This window comes from Solanum stenotomum, chromosome 8 (assembly GCF_019186545.1).
Source record: "Solanum stenotomum isolate F172 chromosome 8, ASM1918654v1, whole genome shotgun sequence".
Classification (NCBI taxonomy): Eukaryota; Viridiplantae; Streptophyta; class Magnoliopsida; order Solanales; family Solanaceae; genus Solanum; species Solanum stenotomum.
This window is the reverse complement of record NC_064289.1, coordinates 58594999-58613195: the sequence shown is the minus strand read 5'-3', so window position 1 is coordinate 58613195 and position 18197 is coordinate 58594999. Positions and strand designations below refer to the sequence as shown.

Here is an 18197-nt window from a genome sequence, read left to right as displayed (position 1 = left end):
ATTCAGGAATATTTCAATTTTTTATGTGTATTAGTCCATGAATTTTCTGGAATATGTGTGTTGACTCTATTTTAGCTCAAATTTTGTGAATCCATTGGCGACGACCTATTAAATGATATTAATTATTTTCGAAAGGAGGACAACTCTTTTTTGGATTTTATGTCTAACAAAACAAAATTCGAGATTATCTTAATTTTTCATGTGTATTATAGTTCATAAGTTTTTCAATATATGTGTGACCGACTTTGTTTGAGCTCAACTTTTGTGATTCATGGGTGACGACCTAGTAAATGATATTCATTATTCAAGAAAGACGAAATTCACTTTTTTTTGAAGTTTATGTTTCACAAAACAGAAAATCTAAATTATTTTAAACTTTTCGTGTATATTAGTCAATTAATTTTTTGAAATATGTAGGACAACTCTATTTGAGCTCTAATTTGTTGCTCCTTGGATAACAACCTATTAGATGAAACTCATTATTTTCGAAAATGCAGAAGACACTTTTTTTTTTAGAGTTTGTCTCACAAAAAATAAAAATTTTGAATTCTCTCGATTTTTTGTGTGTATTAATTCATGAATTTTTCTAAACATGCATGACCTACTCTATTTGAGCTCGAATTTTTTGCATCCATTGGTAATGGACCTATTGAATGATACTCATTGTTCTAAAAAGACACAAGTCACTTTTTTTTTGGAGCTTATGTTTCATAAAACCAAAATTCAGGATTATCTCAATTTTTTGTGTATATTAATCAATGAATTTTCCGAAATATGTATGACCAACTCTATTTGAACTTATGTCAGGAAACAAAAAAGTAAGATAGTCCAATCAAATCTCAACTGATCTATAGAAGGGTTGCTAACTTCTATATCTGTCCTCTCAACATTTACACAATAAAAAATTGTACAAAGCTTTACTGACAATCTAAAAGACTATGTTACATTACCAGTCCTCCTTGAATGCTCATCTAGCAAAGTTCAAGCTCCCCTCTATAATCATTTCAGCAGCAGTACCCATAGCACCAACACCACTAGCTTCCAAAAGCGCCAGAGCTAATACTTCTTCGTTGCACCGTTTCAATCCCTTGCTCAGCCTCTTCAAAACTTGAAGATCCACCTCCAGAAGCCAGCTTGGTGTGCATCCCACTATCAAGCTTATGAAACCCGACACATATGCTCTCCATGTAGCCTTGTTACAACCAAGTGATATTTTGCCATCTAATGCACTCGCGAGAAATTCCAAGTGTGCTCCGAGCATACTTGGTCGCCATTTGGATGTGGGTGACGAGGAATCCACCCCCCAACAAAATGTTCCACACAGCACTGCCAAGTATGCAAGGGCATAACCCCTTAGCCTTGCAACCATTCCTTCTGAAACACCACCGTTAGGCTCTGACCTATGTGCTGATATAAACCAAGATGGCAATGTTTCTTTCAGCAAAGATTGGACTAGACTTAAACCACCTGTAATCCAAATTAATGAAGCACCCAATGAAGCTGCAAGCTTGACACGGACCATAGCTGCAGCAAGAGAGACGTGACAAGATGCAGGGAATCCACTATCTGTTTTCTGACTAGAGAGAGACCTTATCTCACCTCTAGTTTTCTTGAGTTTCTCCAAATCCTTAGCAGGGACTCCACTATCCGCAATATCTCTGACAAAATGCATCAAAAGGGAGACGATCTCTTCTGACATAAACATGACATTTCTGACAGCTCTATGAACACGCAAGTAGAGTATACCAGGGGCAACAGCAGATATGCCACCAGAAAAATGTGAACCAAATCCATGACCAAGAAGAGAACCGACCCCACCGTTGCTTTCTATAGAAGATGTACCTATACCTAGTGTAGCTGTAAAGCAGACCCGAAGAAGTTGAACCACTGCATCACTGCTGTGGTGGAAAACAGTCCGGGATGCAGAGAAAACAAGAAAGTCACTCCAGCGTCTAACCTTTTGAGCCCATAGAGCAGCCATAACAGGCATACATGGCCAAGGACAACTTGTAGCCAGGTTACTCACTGCTGCGCCCATCAAGTTCAGAAAGCGGTCAGTATCTCTATCAAGTTTATATGTAATGGTGAGGCTCACAAGGACTGCCAGAGGCAAAGGAAGAATAGCTGGAGAACTTCCACCTACAAACACATAGCATTAGCTAAACATCGAAATAAATGAATGAATAGTTAAATTCCCTGCACCTACTTCCTCCTACACACAGATGTGTATATTAGATAGATATGGTAGTCAGGTCTATCACATAGCAAGCCAGGACGGGTTTTTTAACTGATGCATTAATGTTAGAATCGACAGACAACCCTTGTTAGCTATTTAGCTCAGGCAATATAATTCAATATGTCAAAACAGGAGATCAGAGATCTAATCCCCCAAAACCAAACATCAATGCCATGACAAAAAGGAACGGAAAAAGAAGGGGGTGGAAGTAGGTTCACGTTCAGTCTACTACTGGCTGATTCCTCACCATTCCTTTGAGAAATTTTTAACGGGTGATCAACTTGTCACAGTGGTAACTTAGCCCATAGGTTAGAAGAAAAGAGGAGGAGAAGTATTCTCTTATGCCTATAGTTCCTCGTCTTAAAAGGATTAGGTGATCAGGTGAAATCAGATAAGTGCACACCTACAGAGAGACTTNCTACTACTGCTGATTCCTCACCATTCCTTTGAGAAATTTTTAACGGGTGATCAACTTGTCACTGTGGTAACTTAGCCCATAGGTTAGAAGAAAAGAGGAGGAGAAGTATTCTCTTATGTCTATAGTTCCTCGTCTTAAAAGGATTAGGCGATCAGGTGAAATCAGATAAGTGCACACCTACAGAGAGACTTGGGACATCAACACCAGTGTCAGCTAGGATTTTCTTAACTTGTTGTTCCACTGCTGCTAAATTTGCAGCAGGACTTGGCCAATCAGTTCCATTCATAGAAGCAGGCTTCCAAATACCCCGTGTCACTTCAGCTGAAAAGTAACTTGTAATCGTTGCCAAAGATGCAGGAAGAAAGTCAGCTAGATGCTTAAGACCTGAGATAGAGAAAGTGCAGCGCTCAATATACCAACTCATAGAACTCATAAAAAAAATACAACATCAGCTATGAGATAAGTTCAAGTGTGTCATGTGAATTTTCCTCCTCTTTCTATCTTCTTTCACTGTGTTGCATGGCGAATAGATAGGGTCTATCACTATTAACTCTTTTCTATTTTGTTTATTCTTTTTGGTCGGGGGGGAGCAGCATTCAGGCATTGTAAGATGTGCCTTGTAGGCTGTAGCTCTGACAACTGGCTTAAGTGTCCATTTGTGTGGGTGTTCTAGTGTATACCATTTTTAGTTTTGTGCCTATCAAGCATAACAATTACTCTTGAAGCTTAATTGTAGACATTATGTCAAATGACTAACCTGTGGCTAGTTCACGTGGTGACAAGGTCCCATGAGCACATGCCGTGAGAGCAGCGTTAAGCACAAAAGGAACAGCTTCCAAAATATCCCAAGCGGGCAGCTTAAGATGAGGAGATATCTCTTCATTTCCAGACCCAGATGAGTTACTACCACTTGAAGTTGGAGGTATAAGGGACTGACCAGCACTATTTATTTTTCGGAACATGAAGTCCAGCAGTGCTTCAACTATCTGATGAACAGGAGTTCCAGGGACAAGACCTGAGAGAGGTGACGCAATACATGCTTGATGTTGCCGGTACCAACATTTTAGTTTAGGAAACGAATCCATAAATATGGGTTCTCTAGGTAATTGACTGACAACTCTAGACAATTGCTTGCTTTTGCTTTGATCTATCAGCAAATCTTCAGAGAATGCCAACTGGGAGTTGCGAACCAGCAATAGGTATTCAGGAGTTAGATGGGATCCCACAGGAACATCTCTCGTGACATGCTCAAGCGGTGGTTGATCAAACCTCCACAATGTCAATAAAAGTGTGAATGCATTTGAGAAAACGGCATGTGAAGTAATTTCTTCCGACAGAAGAGTCCATGACACATTGGGTGGACAAGAACCGAAGGCCTCACAAATTGGCATCAATGCACCAACAAGCTGTGGAACCTGAAAGAAATTTAAGTACAACATCAGCACATAGGTTGGTTTCTCCATCTGTATCTTAAGCCCAGTTGCTACTCAGTGTACTTTTTTCGAAACCTATTGTCAACAGAATTTAGTTCTTCAAATCATTGTTCAGGTATCAATTGCCTATAGAACTAGCAAAAGTACATTAAAGAGGCAAGCATCAGGATTTGACGGGAAGACACTTCTAACAACCATTTCTGGCCCAGAATCAATAAGAAATGCTAGCAATATGTCCAGGGCCCCAGGCTTCGGTGTTAGTGTAGTTTCAACTTTCAAACATGTTGTATAGGTCTTCCATACACAGATTTCAACATGTAGAACAGGAAGTAACTAATGGATATGTTTCAATTCATTAGTTAAGCCAACAATAAACGTTGAAATGGTGCACAGATTGATTCATTAGTGAAACCAACAACAAATGTTGAAATGGTGCACAGAGGACAAATTGCTTCTGCACATTTGTCAATCGGAGAGATCAGTAGTGCAACAATATGCCAGTATCTGATATGTGCCAAAGTGATTTTCCCCGACATTAACATATGAATGGCACAAACATATTTCAGAAAAAGAAAAGTACAGCTGAAGAATTACCTACCAATCCATGCAAAGAAAATATCTGGATACAGTCTACAGATGTTATACCAACAACAAGAACATTCAGAAAAGGAGCATAGCTAATCAAATGGCTATCAGTTCCAGAATAATCAGAAGGAACACAAGGTGAAAGAAGCCTAGTGATGAATAGAACCGCATGTTCCTGCAAGCATGTAGATGAAAACACAGTGAAATGGGTGTGATAGACAAGAAATGAAACATACAAGATACCAGTTTTGAACTTGAGAATGACTTTAGGACACCAGTTATTTGAACAGGGTGCCTTCATCTGAATTTATTTGCAAAGTAAAACCAAATATACTATAGATATATGAAAAATGATCTCATCCCTGAGGAGAGTATATTGTGTAGTTTTCAGATCCAAATAAATTTCAGCAGTCCTAATTGTTGCGAGAGCTTCTCAAAAGGAAACTATTTTTTCTCAACACCTAAACGGAGGGTTCCTTCAGAAACAGATAGCACTTCATCTCAACAGAAAATGTTGCTTTATTCTCTTCTTCAATCTTCACCATCTCTACACTGGAGGGTTCTTTAGATGTTACTAAACTGTTCATGGGCATATTATCAAATGTTTGGTATTCCATCATTCTTAATGGCACAAGAAATGGTTTTTTGACTTCTTCACAAGAACTCAAACAAGGTGATCCTCTCTCTCCTTCTCTTTTTATCATTGGTTCTGAAGTTTTAGCTAGATTGCTTAGCAGACTTATTCAAAATAATCATTTCTTACCTTTTACTATGCCCATGAAGGGGCAGACTATTAATCATCTATCGTATGCTGATGACATTGTGATATTCACTAGTAGGAATGCCAAATCCATTATGATGATTTTGAAGCAAATTCACTGGTACGGAAAAAGTTCAGGCCAGAAAATGAACAAAAATAAATGTTTTTTCCTTACTGCTCCAGGTACAGGACCTAGTAGGATTAACAAAATCAGAAGTTCCACTGGTTTCCTTAACAAGGAGTTTCCTTTTGATTATCTTGGATGCCCTATCTATGTTGGGAAGAAAAGGAATGAATATTTTGAGAAGTTGTTATCGAAAGTTGTCAAAAGACTCAATGGTTGGCAAAGAAACATGCTTTCATATGGAGGCAAATACATTCTCATTAATCAAGAGGTCTCGGGTTCGAGCCCCCTTGGGTACGGAGTCGCCTTTGTTAGGGAGTGCTTTACCCCCCAATGTGGGACTTCCCGGCGCGAATCCGGATTTAGTCGGGCTCTAATGTGGGTACTAGACACAGGGTGGGAAACCAAAAAAAAAATACATTCTCATTAAACATGTCCTCCAATCATTGCCTATATACACTCTTACTGTTTTAACTCCTCCTAAAGGTATTATCAAGCTCATGGAGAGACATTTCAATAGGTTCTTTTGGGGCTCCACAACAGATAAAGATAAATATCATTGGAGCTCGTGGAAGAACATGTGTTTCCCGAGACATGAAGGTGGATTAGGTATGAGAAACATGAAAAACATTTGTGATATCCTCAATATCAAGAAGTGGTGGAGGTTCAGGTGTCAAGATACTTTGTGGGCTAAATTCACTAAGGCCAAGTATTGTATCCATCTCATCTTGTTGCTAAAGTTTGGGTATCTGGTAACTCTCATATTTGGAAGAATCTTACTCAAACCAGATCAAAAGTTGAGCACAATATGATCTGGAACATCCAAAAAGGAGATTGTAGTTTTGGTGGGACAACTGGACAGGCTATGGATCTTTAGCAACTTGCACTCCTGACCAAAGTCACTCTATCAAAATTCAAGTGAAAAACTTCATCAACAATCAGGTTTGGGATGTACAGAGACTACAAGATGTGTTGCCGCGTGGCTGGTTCAGCATATCACCAATATTAAAATTGGTTCCAGTAGTAGAAGTGATTTCTTGATTTGGGAGGCTACTAGTGATGGCGTCTATTCAAATAACTCTGCTTGGAATTGCATAAGGGAAACTAGAGTGTCAGATCCTATAAGGAAAAACATTTGGCATAAAAGTACTTCATTCAAAATGTCTTTCTTATCTTGGAGACTCATTAAATCTAAACTACCCTTTAATGATGTAATTTGCAGGTTTGGAACGATTAAACTTAACACAGATGGAAGTTTTCTGGAGCATAACGGAAAGGCTGGAATAGGAGTCATAGCCAGGGACAGCACTGGAGAGTTATCCTTGCGTTTGCTATTCCCACTGCTTATTTGCTAGACAAGATGCAATTACCTAGCATAAGGATAAGATACGACAAAGCCAATTTTTTTGTAAGCTAATTGTATGATCACTACTCACTAGATATGTGGGAATATAAAACAGTGGCATGCTTAAACATTCCCCTTTTTGCAAGGATTACTTGACAATCGTTGATGTATATTTGGGGTTAAGGCGAAGTCCCCCTCTTTTGTTGTGCTTCTACATGATTTATATATACATCATCAGGATTGCAATCCTGGAAATTTAAAAAAATAAAAAAATCTTCATCATCTACCATTCACTTCTACCAGCAAACACTTGATCACAGCTGCTCCCTTCTTCTATATCTCTCTATTAAAAACTCTTGTGAGCGGTGCTATTAAAGGCGCACTTAAGCCCTAAGGCGACACTCAAAACGCATTGAGAGCTTCGCCTCGCTTAATGTGCACTTTAGTGTCATCATCAAGGCTCTAAGACATACTTTTCCTTGTGAATGAGCATCTCCTGAAGAGGCGACGTTAAGCCAATGATATTTCACTTTTTCGTAAAAACAAACAGTTTCTTTGTCCATATATTTGTTATTCATGCTTATAATTATTAGTCTTGGTATATATATATATGTATTGCGATTAAGGCCCCACTGGACCTTAGAGCTTTTTTGCACTTTTCGCTTTTCATAACACTGCTTGTGAGCCACTAGAAGTGGGCAGCCTGCTTTATCTAATTCGGCTCTTGTAGAGAATACACACCAGGTATACTCTCTCCCAGTCACACAAACACCCCACCCACCAGAGATGATATGGAGATCAATACCTTCATTCAGCTCTTCATTGCCATTTACAAGATTAGTGATGGTGGACAGGTGAGTGTTCTTCTGCTCCAACTTTGTTAAAATCTATCTTTAATTTAACCTTATCAGGGGGTTGCGTATCCAACCCATTTGGCAGTGCTTCTCAGCCTTGTTTACTAATTACATTATTCATTTAACTATGGCAGTTATTTTTTTTAAAAAAAAAAACTAAAGATTAATATTTTTTTTTTTATTCATTTAGTTAAGGTTGTTCTTTCCTCTGTGCAATAATCGTTTGTTTGGGAGGACACTTGTGCTAAGGTCATGAAATTTTTCCTTCTTGTCATGGGTTTATGGGAGGGTAGGAAAAGGAAAACAAGAAACAAGGTTTATTAGAAAAAAATCAAGCAAAAATGCAGGCTCTCAAAGAGGTTTCCGGAGCTGAAGATAGTTTTAAGGTTTTACTGCTACTAAAGTACATAATACTAGTTCAATATTACCTGTATATTCCAACCACGAGCAAGAGAAGCCCCACAGAGAATAGTAGCGGCAGAAATCTTGTCTTCAGCTGGACCATTGACAGCAATCTCATATATTTTCTCTATTTCTGCTAAGCTTCCATCAAATCCATGAGCTTAAATTCAGTTGTCATACAACATAAATTTCAAGAAAGAGCATTTGATATTCCCAGACTTCAAAAGAGAAGGATTTTCAACTGAAAACCAGGTTATAGCTAAGAGAAACAAGGGAAAATAATTCTACTTAATGATATGACTGCAATTCCCAATATATGACCACTGACATGCATACTCTCAGCAATTTAGATTGATAAAACAGAAATCCAACTGGTTGATTTATCCTTAAACCTGCTCCAAAGCACCAGAAGATGCAGTTTCAAGAGCTTAGCCACTGGGAATATTTGATGTTAAAGGTCAGCTTCTCTTTCAATTGGAGTGCACCAAATGTGAATACTTACAATCTGCAGATGTTTTCTTATGTTTTCTTAAGTAAAAACTATAAACCCATTATTTTCTAATTATAAACTGTTTTTTATAACACATCTTTTAACTCTGAATATGTTTGAGAACTCCAAATACGACCTTAAAAGAAACCACAAACCAGTGGCATGGAATATAATTACTGCTTAAATCTATAGAGGCTTTTTTTAAGAATCATGCTATTTTCCAGCTACAAACAGATTTTATATCGTTTAGCTCTGAATATGTAGAAAACTCCTAATTTGAAATAAAAAACGGCCACTGGGGAACAACCACTACTGCATGGACCAACTAACCTTGGCAAATGATGGAATGAAGTGAGCAAACCAGAAGTAAAGAAAAACATTCTTATTGTCAACTTCTAATACCTTGAAGCGGGTGTTGAAACCAATACACTGACCATTGGAGGAGTTAGGGGAGACCCCTTCATCAATGATGACCATCTAGGCGATGGGCCTGACATGTTACGAGGCACTTGATTGAATTGACCTTTTACATATCCCGGCCATAAATAAGCAGACGTATCCAAAATGTTTCTAGCAATGCAAGCCTCAACAATAAGGTGCCACAAGCTTCCAGCTAGAAATAATTACAGATGATTAGCATACACTACCAGTATAACATACTTATGCATATAAGAGTTAAATAAGAGATGCACTAGATTGGTTAGGAGTTCCCAACATAGTCTAAAAGCAAATCTGCTCAAAAGTTAAAGGAAAGAAATTTAAAAAGTAAAACAAAGGCGAGGGTGAAGGACAGAGGAATAGCTGAGAGAGGTAAAAATATTCTCGAAAAGGTCACCAACCACTTGGATGGGGTTGTGGGAATAAAGAGGAAGCAAATTCTAGAACTTGGTTAAATTGAAAAGAATACAAGATGGAATCCAGACAGCAAGTGATACAAGGCTGACACAAGCCTCTCTTGAAATCTACTGGACTCACCACAATTGACAGGCATGTCATTCAATCTCATCCCATCAAAATACTCACTTCCCCCACTTAGCCCTGAGAGGAACATCATTGCTTTCAAAGCAGCTTGGTTTGCCAAAGGAATTGCAGGCAGTGGTGGGGTCAACAAGCCTTCATAATCATGCAGTTGCTGTAAGCTAGAAACCAAGGCCTGACGATGTTTTCCTGTGGACTCTGTTCTTTGATCACTAGTGCAGCTATCATTTTCCTCTTCTTTAATAATGTTGGTAATTGCTAGTGGTGTAATAGACAACAATAAGCATAAGCAAGTATCAAGACGAGGTACTGGACCCTCACTGGGATCCCTTTCCTAAATTGACCAAAAGCAGTTATTTAGTATATTTTCAATATCGAAATGAAGCTAACATTAAATTTGACCAGCTCAAATACGACTGCAGTTTCAATTCTGATAAATAGTTTCATTTAACATTCTATACAAAGGAATGAAATTCTAGAGTAAGAAGGAAACCCTACAGTTAGTCCTTAACTAATAAATTAGTGTGGTTTACAGAACTTTGAAACTTGCAAGCACTCATAAGGAAAATCGTGTTACAAAAGAAGACCTAGAGCTGAAGAAGGAAAATGGCAGGATGGATAGGAAGCATACTTTTCTGCCATCTAGCAACCTGGATAAAGCTGATGAAAGAAGGGATATCTTAATTGATTCTTACTCTATTAACAAGCCTAAGGGCTGAAATCCACAACCCAAAAAATGTGTTCTTCCACGATGTACAGTTAACTGCCCGCAGAGCCTTCACCAGACCTGCACAATAACTCCAGTTTAGCAAAACACAACAGGGTATATTCAATATTGAACTTAGACCATTGACTACAGTATTTACCAGTAAGGGTGTCAGAAGCACTTGTAGCTGCCACTTTTGATCCATCCATGGTATCTTCAAGAAAGAGATCAATCGGTAGCCAGAGAACTGATGTACTAGCATCATCAAACCGACTAGCAGAAAGTGCAAGTGATCCAGAGGCCATAACAGCATGAAGAAATTTCCGTGAGCTTGTTTTGCATTCTCTGGAGAGGACTCCACGGTTTTTGGATATCAACAGTACCAAAGCCTCCGGAGAAATATTCTTAGAGTTTCTTAAAGCTGACGAGTTTGACACTAGAAGGTGTAAGTGCTGCATGAAAGAATCCCAATGTGTGGGCCTAAAGAAAGAAAATGAGCATTTTGTTAAGCACTACATCTCTCATAGCTCGACAGAATTGTAAGAAACAAAGCATTAGTAATAGACATGTTGATATTTGATACAGCACACAACTTAATGAAGGAATCTCTGTCATCTACTCATCCTACATGTTCCTATGTGCCAAGTAAAGAATCATGGATGTCAGTTTGTCCCCAAAAAGATCGCCAATTATTTCAATAGCCAGTACAGTGTTCATTCTACATAATCCTTCACGATGTTCAACTCTTTTCCCAGCAAAGCCATCACGATTGCTGATTTCCATTTCTTGAGTTGCAACTGGCCACCTAGACTTCTTTTCAGCAGTCAGTTCCAGCAGCCCCTCATCATCAAGTGAGGCATCAAGTAACTGACATACAACCGTGAAAACATATTCAATCACATGCATTCCACTTTCAGATCCCTGGAGTTCAAATATCCGGGAAAGATGAAGAGTATCATTTATCGATTCCATAATCCTGCAATAGCACCTCCAGACATGTTAACTCTTCTACTGAAATTCATCCACAAAATTTAAACTAGCTCAAAACAAAAATTAATTTGGGAAATTTGAATCAGTCAAGAATATTAGTATTGGTCTTCATCCACATGGACATCTGTTTACCTCCCAGGAAAAATAGGAGGACAAACATTCACCGGACCATAAAAAGAAAAATTATCTCCAAGAAATTTCACTTGAGATAGCATTTGCACAACAGATTGAGGCATAAATTTACGGGACCTCACTCTGAATGAAAAGGAGAAGATATTGAAAACCAGAAAAGGAACAAAAGAACCTCCATTGACAAAAAGAGACAATTGGAAAAAAGAGTTGTGCCAAATTAATACTTCAATAGCAAAAAAGGTAATACTCTGGGACACATCATAGACTATGTTGTGACAGTTTGAAGATGCAATGAGTGTCCAAGGAAATTATTATACAGTGAGACATGAGCCACTGTGTCCAAAGTAATTCAAACTGTTATGAACACCTTAACAGAAGAGGTCCAGTCAACTAACACAGTCAGCAGCCAGGTAATGTGTTTCCGGGAGAACAAAATTTTAAGGCAAAGCACAAGAATACACAAACCTCCAACAGTGATCTCATTTGGTAGCCTGGATAAGGAGTACGTGAAGAGTGAAGAAGGATTTGGAAGAAGCAAGACCTAGCTATAAATATGAAGTAGCAGTAGAAATGTAGTATGCTGAGTTTTTCTTTTACTGTTTCAATGATTCTATATTTCCTTTGAAATCCAGTTGAGTAGTGAAATCCAATCTATTAGTTCATTTCCGTTTTACTGTGTTGAGTTGGAATAGTAAAACATTACACAAACTACATTTTTCTAGTTTTTGGGACATTATATAGCACTTGATAGTAGGACCAAGAGCAACCGTGAAGTCTCAGTACCAAAGAAGGCTTTTACAGAACATCAAACCATCATCCATAAAAAAAAGTTTTTATGGATCAATCTAAAGAGAATACAAGAAAATGACTTGAAATAGGAGAATGGAATGTACTTTTGATAATTTGGACCATTAATTAGAGATGGTAATGAAAAAGCATATCTTTTTAGAAGTTCCATATAGAGCCCCTTCTAAATTTGTTCCTCTTATCCCATTTCTTTTACTGTTCCATTGATTCTATATTTTGTAGTCTAGTTGAAGTGATATCCAATCTATCAGTTCATTTCCATTCTTGTGTTGAGTTGAAACAGTAAAACATTACACAAACTACATTTTTTTAGATTTTGGGCCATTATATAGCACTTGATAGTAGGACTGGTATGAACCATGAAGTCTCAGCACCAAGAAGCCTTTTCCAAAACATTGAACCACTAGCAACACCACAAACAACAATAACAACATACCAAGTGTAGTCCTACAAGTGGGGTTTGGGGAGGGTAGTGCGTACGGCTGTACGCAGATCTTGTCCCCTACCTTGAGAGGTAGAAGAACATCGAACTACCGATCCTAGAAATAAAAAATATAGTCTAAAGCACCTAACAAAAGAAAAAAAAAAACAAGTTCTTATGGATCAAACTAAAAGAATACAAGAAAATGACTTGAAATAGGAGAATGAAACTTACTTTTGATAATTTGGACCATTAATTAGAGATGGTAATGAAAAAGCATATCTTTTTAGAAGTTCCATATACAGCCTGTATGCCATCGGATAGCTCCTTCGAGCAGGAATTACTCTATAATACACAAGGAAATAAAGTCAATACAATAAAATAGACTCAATGAATAAATCAATTAATTATGCCTCAAATTCCCCACTATCCGTCCTGCTTTATTCAACTCCATTTCAAATTGGTAATCAAAGTTAGACCTTTTTTATGCCAGACATCAACCTAATGCAATTCTCCTCGATTTCCAGGCTGTTAGTAAAAAGCACAAAATTGAAGAGCAAGAAAATGACCCAGCAGTGTAAATAATATGACGAAACTGTTAGTTACACATTTAAATTATGCAATGGTCTTATTAGCTGCCAAGAATTTTTTTCACTTTTTTCTGGCGTTGAAAAAAAAAACTACTTTTTTTTTCAAATTTCACAATGAAACATGGTCAAACGCTCACTAACTTTTCCATATTATTTACACTCCTAAACTATGTGAGGATCATATTAACCCCCTGAACTTTGCCTCGAATCCCCCATCTGTTCAGCCCTATTCAACTCCATTTTCAAATTGCTGATCAAATGCCAGCCATCAACCTAATGCAATTCTCCTCGTTTTTATATTTGGGACGAAATCACAAGGAAATAAAGTCAATACAACAAAATAGATTAAATGAATAAATCAATTAATTATGCCTCAAATCCCCCAATATTCATTCTGCTCTACTCAACTCCATTTCAAATTGGTAATCAAAGTTAGATCTTTTTTATTCCACCAACCTAATGCAATTCTCCTTCTCCTTTTTTCCGGATCCGTTCACGTTTGGCCATAGAACTCTGAAATTCATCTTGAAATTGAATTCCAGAATTTTCAAGAATTTGATAAACAACAAAAAGGTGTTTATACTCTTCTTTTTTTCACTCCAAATTACTCACAAAGAGTAAAAAGCAATTCCAATTTGTATTCATGGCCAAACACCTACTTAATTCTTACATATTACTTACCCTCCTATACTATACGAGGATCATATTAACCCATCTGCCAGCTCTATTCAACTCCATTTTCAAATTGTTGATCAAATTCAGACATCAGCCTAATGCAATTCTCCTTTTTTTTTTTTTCAGTTTGTGACGAAATCAATTTCATAAACGAAAAGTACAAAATTTGAAAAATTGAAGAGGAAGAAAATGACCTTGTAGAGAGAAGGGCGAGAACGAACAGAGGAGGGACAATTCTAAACACCAAAGCTTTCTCTAGAAGCTTCCAAGCATTAGGAACATTATTGGACCAACAAATATGAGATACGAGAAGTGCGGCAACGTCAGTCGACGGCATAGAGATGCCGGCGGAGTTGAGACTGGAGGAAAGCTCCATGGCCCATACCAATGGATCGGTGTTTCTTTCCTGAGCCAATTTCGTCAGCTCCATCACTCTGTCCCATTGGCTCGAATGTACGGTTACCGTTTCCATGGATTCGCCGGTCGGGAAATTGGATTCCGGCGGGTTACGCCGGCAATTATGTCGATCGCAGAGTAAGTTGGCTTGCTGGAAACACAGTCCCGGGTATAAGTATTTAGGGTAAAAAACTTCGGACTAAAATTTTAAAAATAGAAAAATTTAAAGTAAGCTTTATAATACGATGGTCAAATTAGCTATATCGTGTGGAAATGAATGTTGATCGATCAAAAATTCACACGCTTAAAAATTTATAAATGATTGAAATAAGAATATTGAGATGGATTTGTAGACAAAAAATGAGATAGGATCAAGAATAAGCTATATTCAAAATAATGTAAAGATGGTAATATGTGACGTATAAAATGAGAAATGCGGGACTGAAATAGTTTTGACATATGAAGAGATTATGCACAGATGTTATAGTGAGGAGTGAGGACTGAGGAGATGTGGGAGATTGCCTATAGCGGGAATTAGAGAGGGAAAGGTAGCCGAAGAAGTATTGAAGGAGATGATTAGACAAGACATGATTCACTTGCAATTGATCAAGGACATGACCAAAAAATATGGAAATTGAGAATTAAGATAAAAGGTCCGTAGGTAATCAAATATTTTTGAGCTTTCACTTATGAGTATCCGTTATTTTCTTTGATTCAATTATTGTATTATTTGTTGTTATTACTTGCACTCTTCTTTATAGTTTTTAGCATATTTTTTTGTTATTGTTTTGTTTTACAGACTTAATTGGTAATATACTTACTCCGTCAAGGCTCTATACAATTATGCATATACTCCACTCTCTTCAAACCAGACTTCTAAGATTATACTAAGTCATACAAGTGAATAACTTATGAAATCAACATGAATTATGGTGCAGTGGTGGAACTGTTTCATCCCTAATCAGAGGTTTTGAATTTAGATTCTAGAAATGAAAAAATTCTATTGGGAACGTTGTCACCCTCAAATGAGTACTGTAGTGTGCGATTCAAATTTAATCGAGGCTATAATACAAACTCCAAACACCAAAGGAAACCAAAAAAAACTTGGGGAGAAAAATCATACAAGTAAATAACTAGCTATTACCCCTACTTTAGTCATTCATTAATCGTTGAAAAATGGATTTGATCCCTTTATAAAATGTACTATTAAAGTGTATTTTATCAAGTGTACATTAAAAAAAACAAAGTCTTGCTAGTTGTAGTTTTTTTTATTCTATTTAAATTTGACTATATAAAACATTTAAAAAATTATATGTGTGAGCTTGATCATATTACTGATCCTATAAATGAAGGTTCAATTAAATTATACGAAAAGAAAGGACAAGAAGTTTAAATTGGATAAAAATGGAGAGTTACAATAAATTGACAATTGACATAAAATTAATTAATTTATAATGACTCCCTAAAATACATAGTACATTAATAATAGTGGAGTCAAGATTTAAAATTCATGAGTTTCGAATTTGAGTTGTTTTAAACAACTAATAATTTGTGGATATTTAATAAAAGTAATATTTGAATCGGCACTATTATTTTGATTGTACTTGTAAGCTATATTCTAGTTCCATCTTATTTTTTAATAAATGTATCCTAATTTATTCAACTACAACTTGACTAAGACAATTAAGTACTCGTGATAATGCTAGTAGTAGTACTTAAAATATTTCAGTTGACTATCTAATCTTTTAATTTCCACAAATTAAACCTCAAGTTGCACTATTGTACTTGTTTAATTACATGAGGATTCTGAAAATAAAAATAAGGCAAATTTTGGCGGAAAAAAAAAGTAATTTATTGCATAAAGCACCTCGTATTAGCATATTTGAAAAAGAATTGTTAAAACGAAATTTTATTTATATACTTATTCGATTAATCAGTTCTTGAAAAGTTCTATTAAACAAAAGAACTATAAATTAGAATAACTAGCTTAAGAGAAGTCCATGTACGCAAATCGTTAAATAAATAGTTCGTTATATCTAATCGAGCACGTATTTTGGATAAATAACATAGATATACATATGGAATATATTTAAGATTCCAATAAACAGTAAATTCTAAATTTATAATTCTAAAAGTACAATCAATGTAGATATTAACATATTTACAATACTAAAAGTACGATGAATGAAGATAAAAACATGAAAGGTTAAAATTGTAATGTTTACGTCTCATATTTACATCCTCATCAAAGAATACTTCACCAATTCATGGATTCTTCTCTGATGATATGGTCCACGAGTAGAAATCGATATAAATACAATAATAATAAATAAATATGGCGTTCGACTAGTGCCAGTAAAGTACATAGTAAAGTTGATCAACCAAGGATCATTCAATGCATTTGAATATGGTTGTAGCCATAGTGCCATCTAGTGCATTATTATTGGAAGTAGCTGTTATAGCCATGGCCTTAAATGTGGTGATTATAAAATAAAAAATGAAAGATTCACTTTATGTTATTGGCATATATACTATGAGTTCAATACTAAAATTTCAACCAGCAATAGATTTTGAACTTGTCATTTTAAAAGTTTGACGAGTCCAATACTATAAACTTAAAATGGCAAGACTATCAAGTCTACATTTCAAATCCACTTCCTCATCACATTATACTACACCAGTTCATAGGTTCTTCTCTGATGACATGATCCGTGATTAGAGGTCGATTTAGGTACGAAGTCGATTCGTAGCCAACATAAGGAGAAGAGTTGTGGTAGCTTGAACAATAATAAGGTTGATCAACCATGGCTCCTCTAGTAGGATAGTAAGAGCTTGGCTCATCCAGTGCATGATTATTGTAGCCATAAGGTCCATCTAGTGAATTATAGTTATTATAGCCATGTCCAATATGGCCATAATTATTGTGTCCATATTGATTTCTAGGATTACTAAGAGAAGGATGCTTCAATTTCACATTTATTAATTCTGCATGTTGACCTGACTTTAACAATGCTAATAACAACCTGTTTGGATCCACCTCTCCACAAACATTTGCTATTCCTTTTTCTGCGTCTATAGTCAATGCATACACTCCTATACCGAAGTGAATTCAGAATCAAGAGTCAATCGATATAAAATATTTGTCCTAATAAGTAAACACTTAGTTATGCGTGAATAAATATTTTATCATACTCAAGCCACACATGTCATAACAAGTTGCGCCTCAAAACCTATTGACTTCATTTTCTTCATGTCAAACTTATTTACGAACAATTTAAATTTTATGTACTAACAATATAAAGATTTTTATATAATCAAATTCTTTATAAGATAAAATAGGTAAAATTTCTTTTATAAGTATTAATTGAGAACCTAGTAAAATTATATTGATAACTCAAAACTTAATAAAGTTGATTACTAATTACCTATATAACATATTAGATTACATTAAACAAATTTATACTAATTACCTCGTACAGAGTGCAACACTTCCATCATCTTCATTTTGCAGGTATCACAATGGATGTTCACTTTCAAATTGCAACTCTACAACAACAACAAAAACAATTAGTAGGACGTTTGATCAAACTTCTAAAATCTGCTTATTTTTAAAAATATTTCATGAAATAAGTTGTTGAAAAGGTAATATAGATAGTCAAATATACAAAAAAAAATAGAAATATTTTTTCTCTTACCACGTCTGCAATGGGCTCCATTGAAATTAATTATTGGTGTCTAAACAACTGGTTTAAAAAATTAATAAGAAATCAGCGTGAGCAGAGATATATACACACAACTAATATTCAATATTATGTAATTATGTACAACGTTTTTACAATTAGTTCACCACTAAAA

The 18197-nt window shown here is 36.1% G+C and overlaps 2 protein-coding genes across 3 annotated transcripts; both read right to left on the bottom strand.

The window, feature by feature from the left end:
• Positions 1 to 824: 824 nt before the first annotated feature.
• On the bottom strand, positions 825 to 14508 carry LOC125872234 (mediator of RNA polymerase II transcription subunit 33A-like). Of its 2 annotated transcripts, XM_049552951.1 has the most exons (12): positions 14141 to 14508; positions 12916 to 13026; positions 10960 to 11307; positions 10492 to 10811; positions 10321 to 10412; positions 9623 to 9959; positions 9050 to 9260; positions 8184 to 8298; positions 4686 to 4847; positions 3412 to 4069; positions 2832 to 3038; positions 825 to 2139 (listed from the first exon to the last, which is right to left on the bottom strand). In XM_049552951.1, exons 1-12 carry the CDS (start codon positions 14416 to 14418, stop codon positions 968 to 970), a joined length of 4011 nt encoding a protein of 1336 aa, XP_049408908.1. In that variant the 5' UTR covers positions 14419 to 14508; the 3' UTR covers positions 825 to 967. The 2 variants fall into 2 exon arrangements, with proteins under 2 accessions (XP_049408908.1, XP_049408909.1); XM_049552952.1 differs by lacking the exons at positions 12916 to 13026; positions 14141 to 14508 and adding an exon at positions 12347 to 12413.
• A 2496-nt stretch (positions 14509 to 17004) lies between these two features.
• On the bottom strand, positions 17005 to 18058 carry LOC125875215 (heavy metal-associated isoprenylated plant protein 32-like). Its single transcript, XM_049556316.1, has 3 exons — positions 18038 to 18058; positions 17813 to 17888; positions 17005 to 17435 (listed from the first exon to the last, which is right to left on the bottom strand). The coding sequence occupies exons 1-3, from the start codon at positions 18056 to 18058 to the stop codon at positions 17005 to 17007; spliced, it is 528 nt and encodes a 175-aa protein (XP_049412273.1).
• Positions 18059 to 18197: the final 139 nt, after the last annotated feature.

Coding starts and splice junctions, on each gene's coding strand:
- LOC125875215 (XM_049556316.1), bottom strand. CDS start 18,058: ATGGAGCCCATTGCAGACGTG. Junction 17,889..18,037: donor TGGAGCCCATTGCAGACGTG/GTAAGAGAAAAA, acceptor TTGTTGTTGTAG/AGTTGCAATTTGAAAGTGAA. Junction 17,436..17,812: donor AGTGTTGCACTCTGTACGAG/GTAATTAGTATA, acceptor ACTTCGGTATAG/GAGTGTATGCATTGACTATA.
- LOC125872234 (XM_049552951.1), bottom strand. CDS start 14,418: ATGGAAACGGTAACCGTACATTCGAGCCAATGGGACAGAGTGATGGAG. Junction 10,812..10,959: donor TACTTGGCACATAGGAACAT/GTAGGATGAGTA, acceptor TTCTTTCTTTAG/GCCCACACATTGGGATTCTT. Junction 9,261..9,622: donor TGACATGCCTGTCAATTGTG/GTGAGTCCAGTA, acceptor AATTATTTCTAG/CTGGAAGCTTGTGGCACCTT.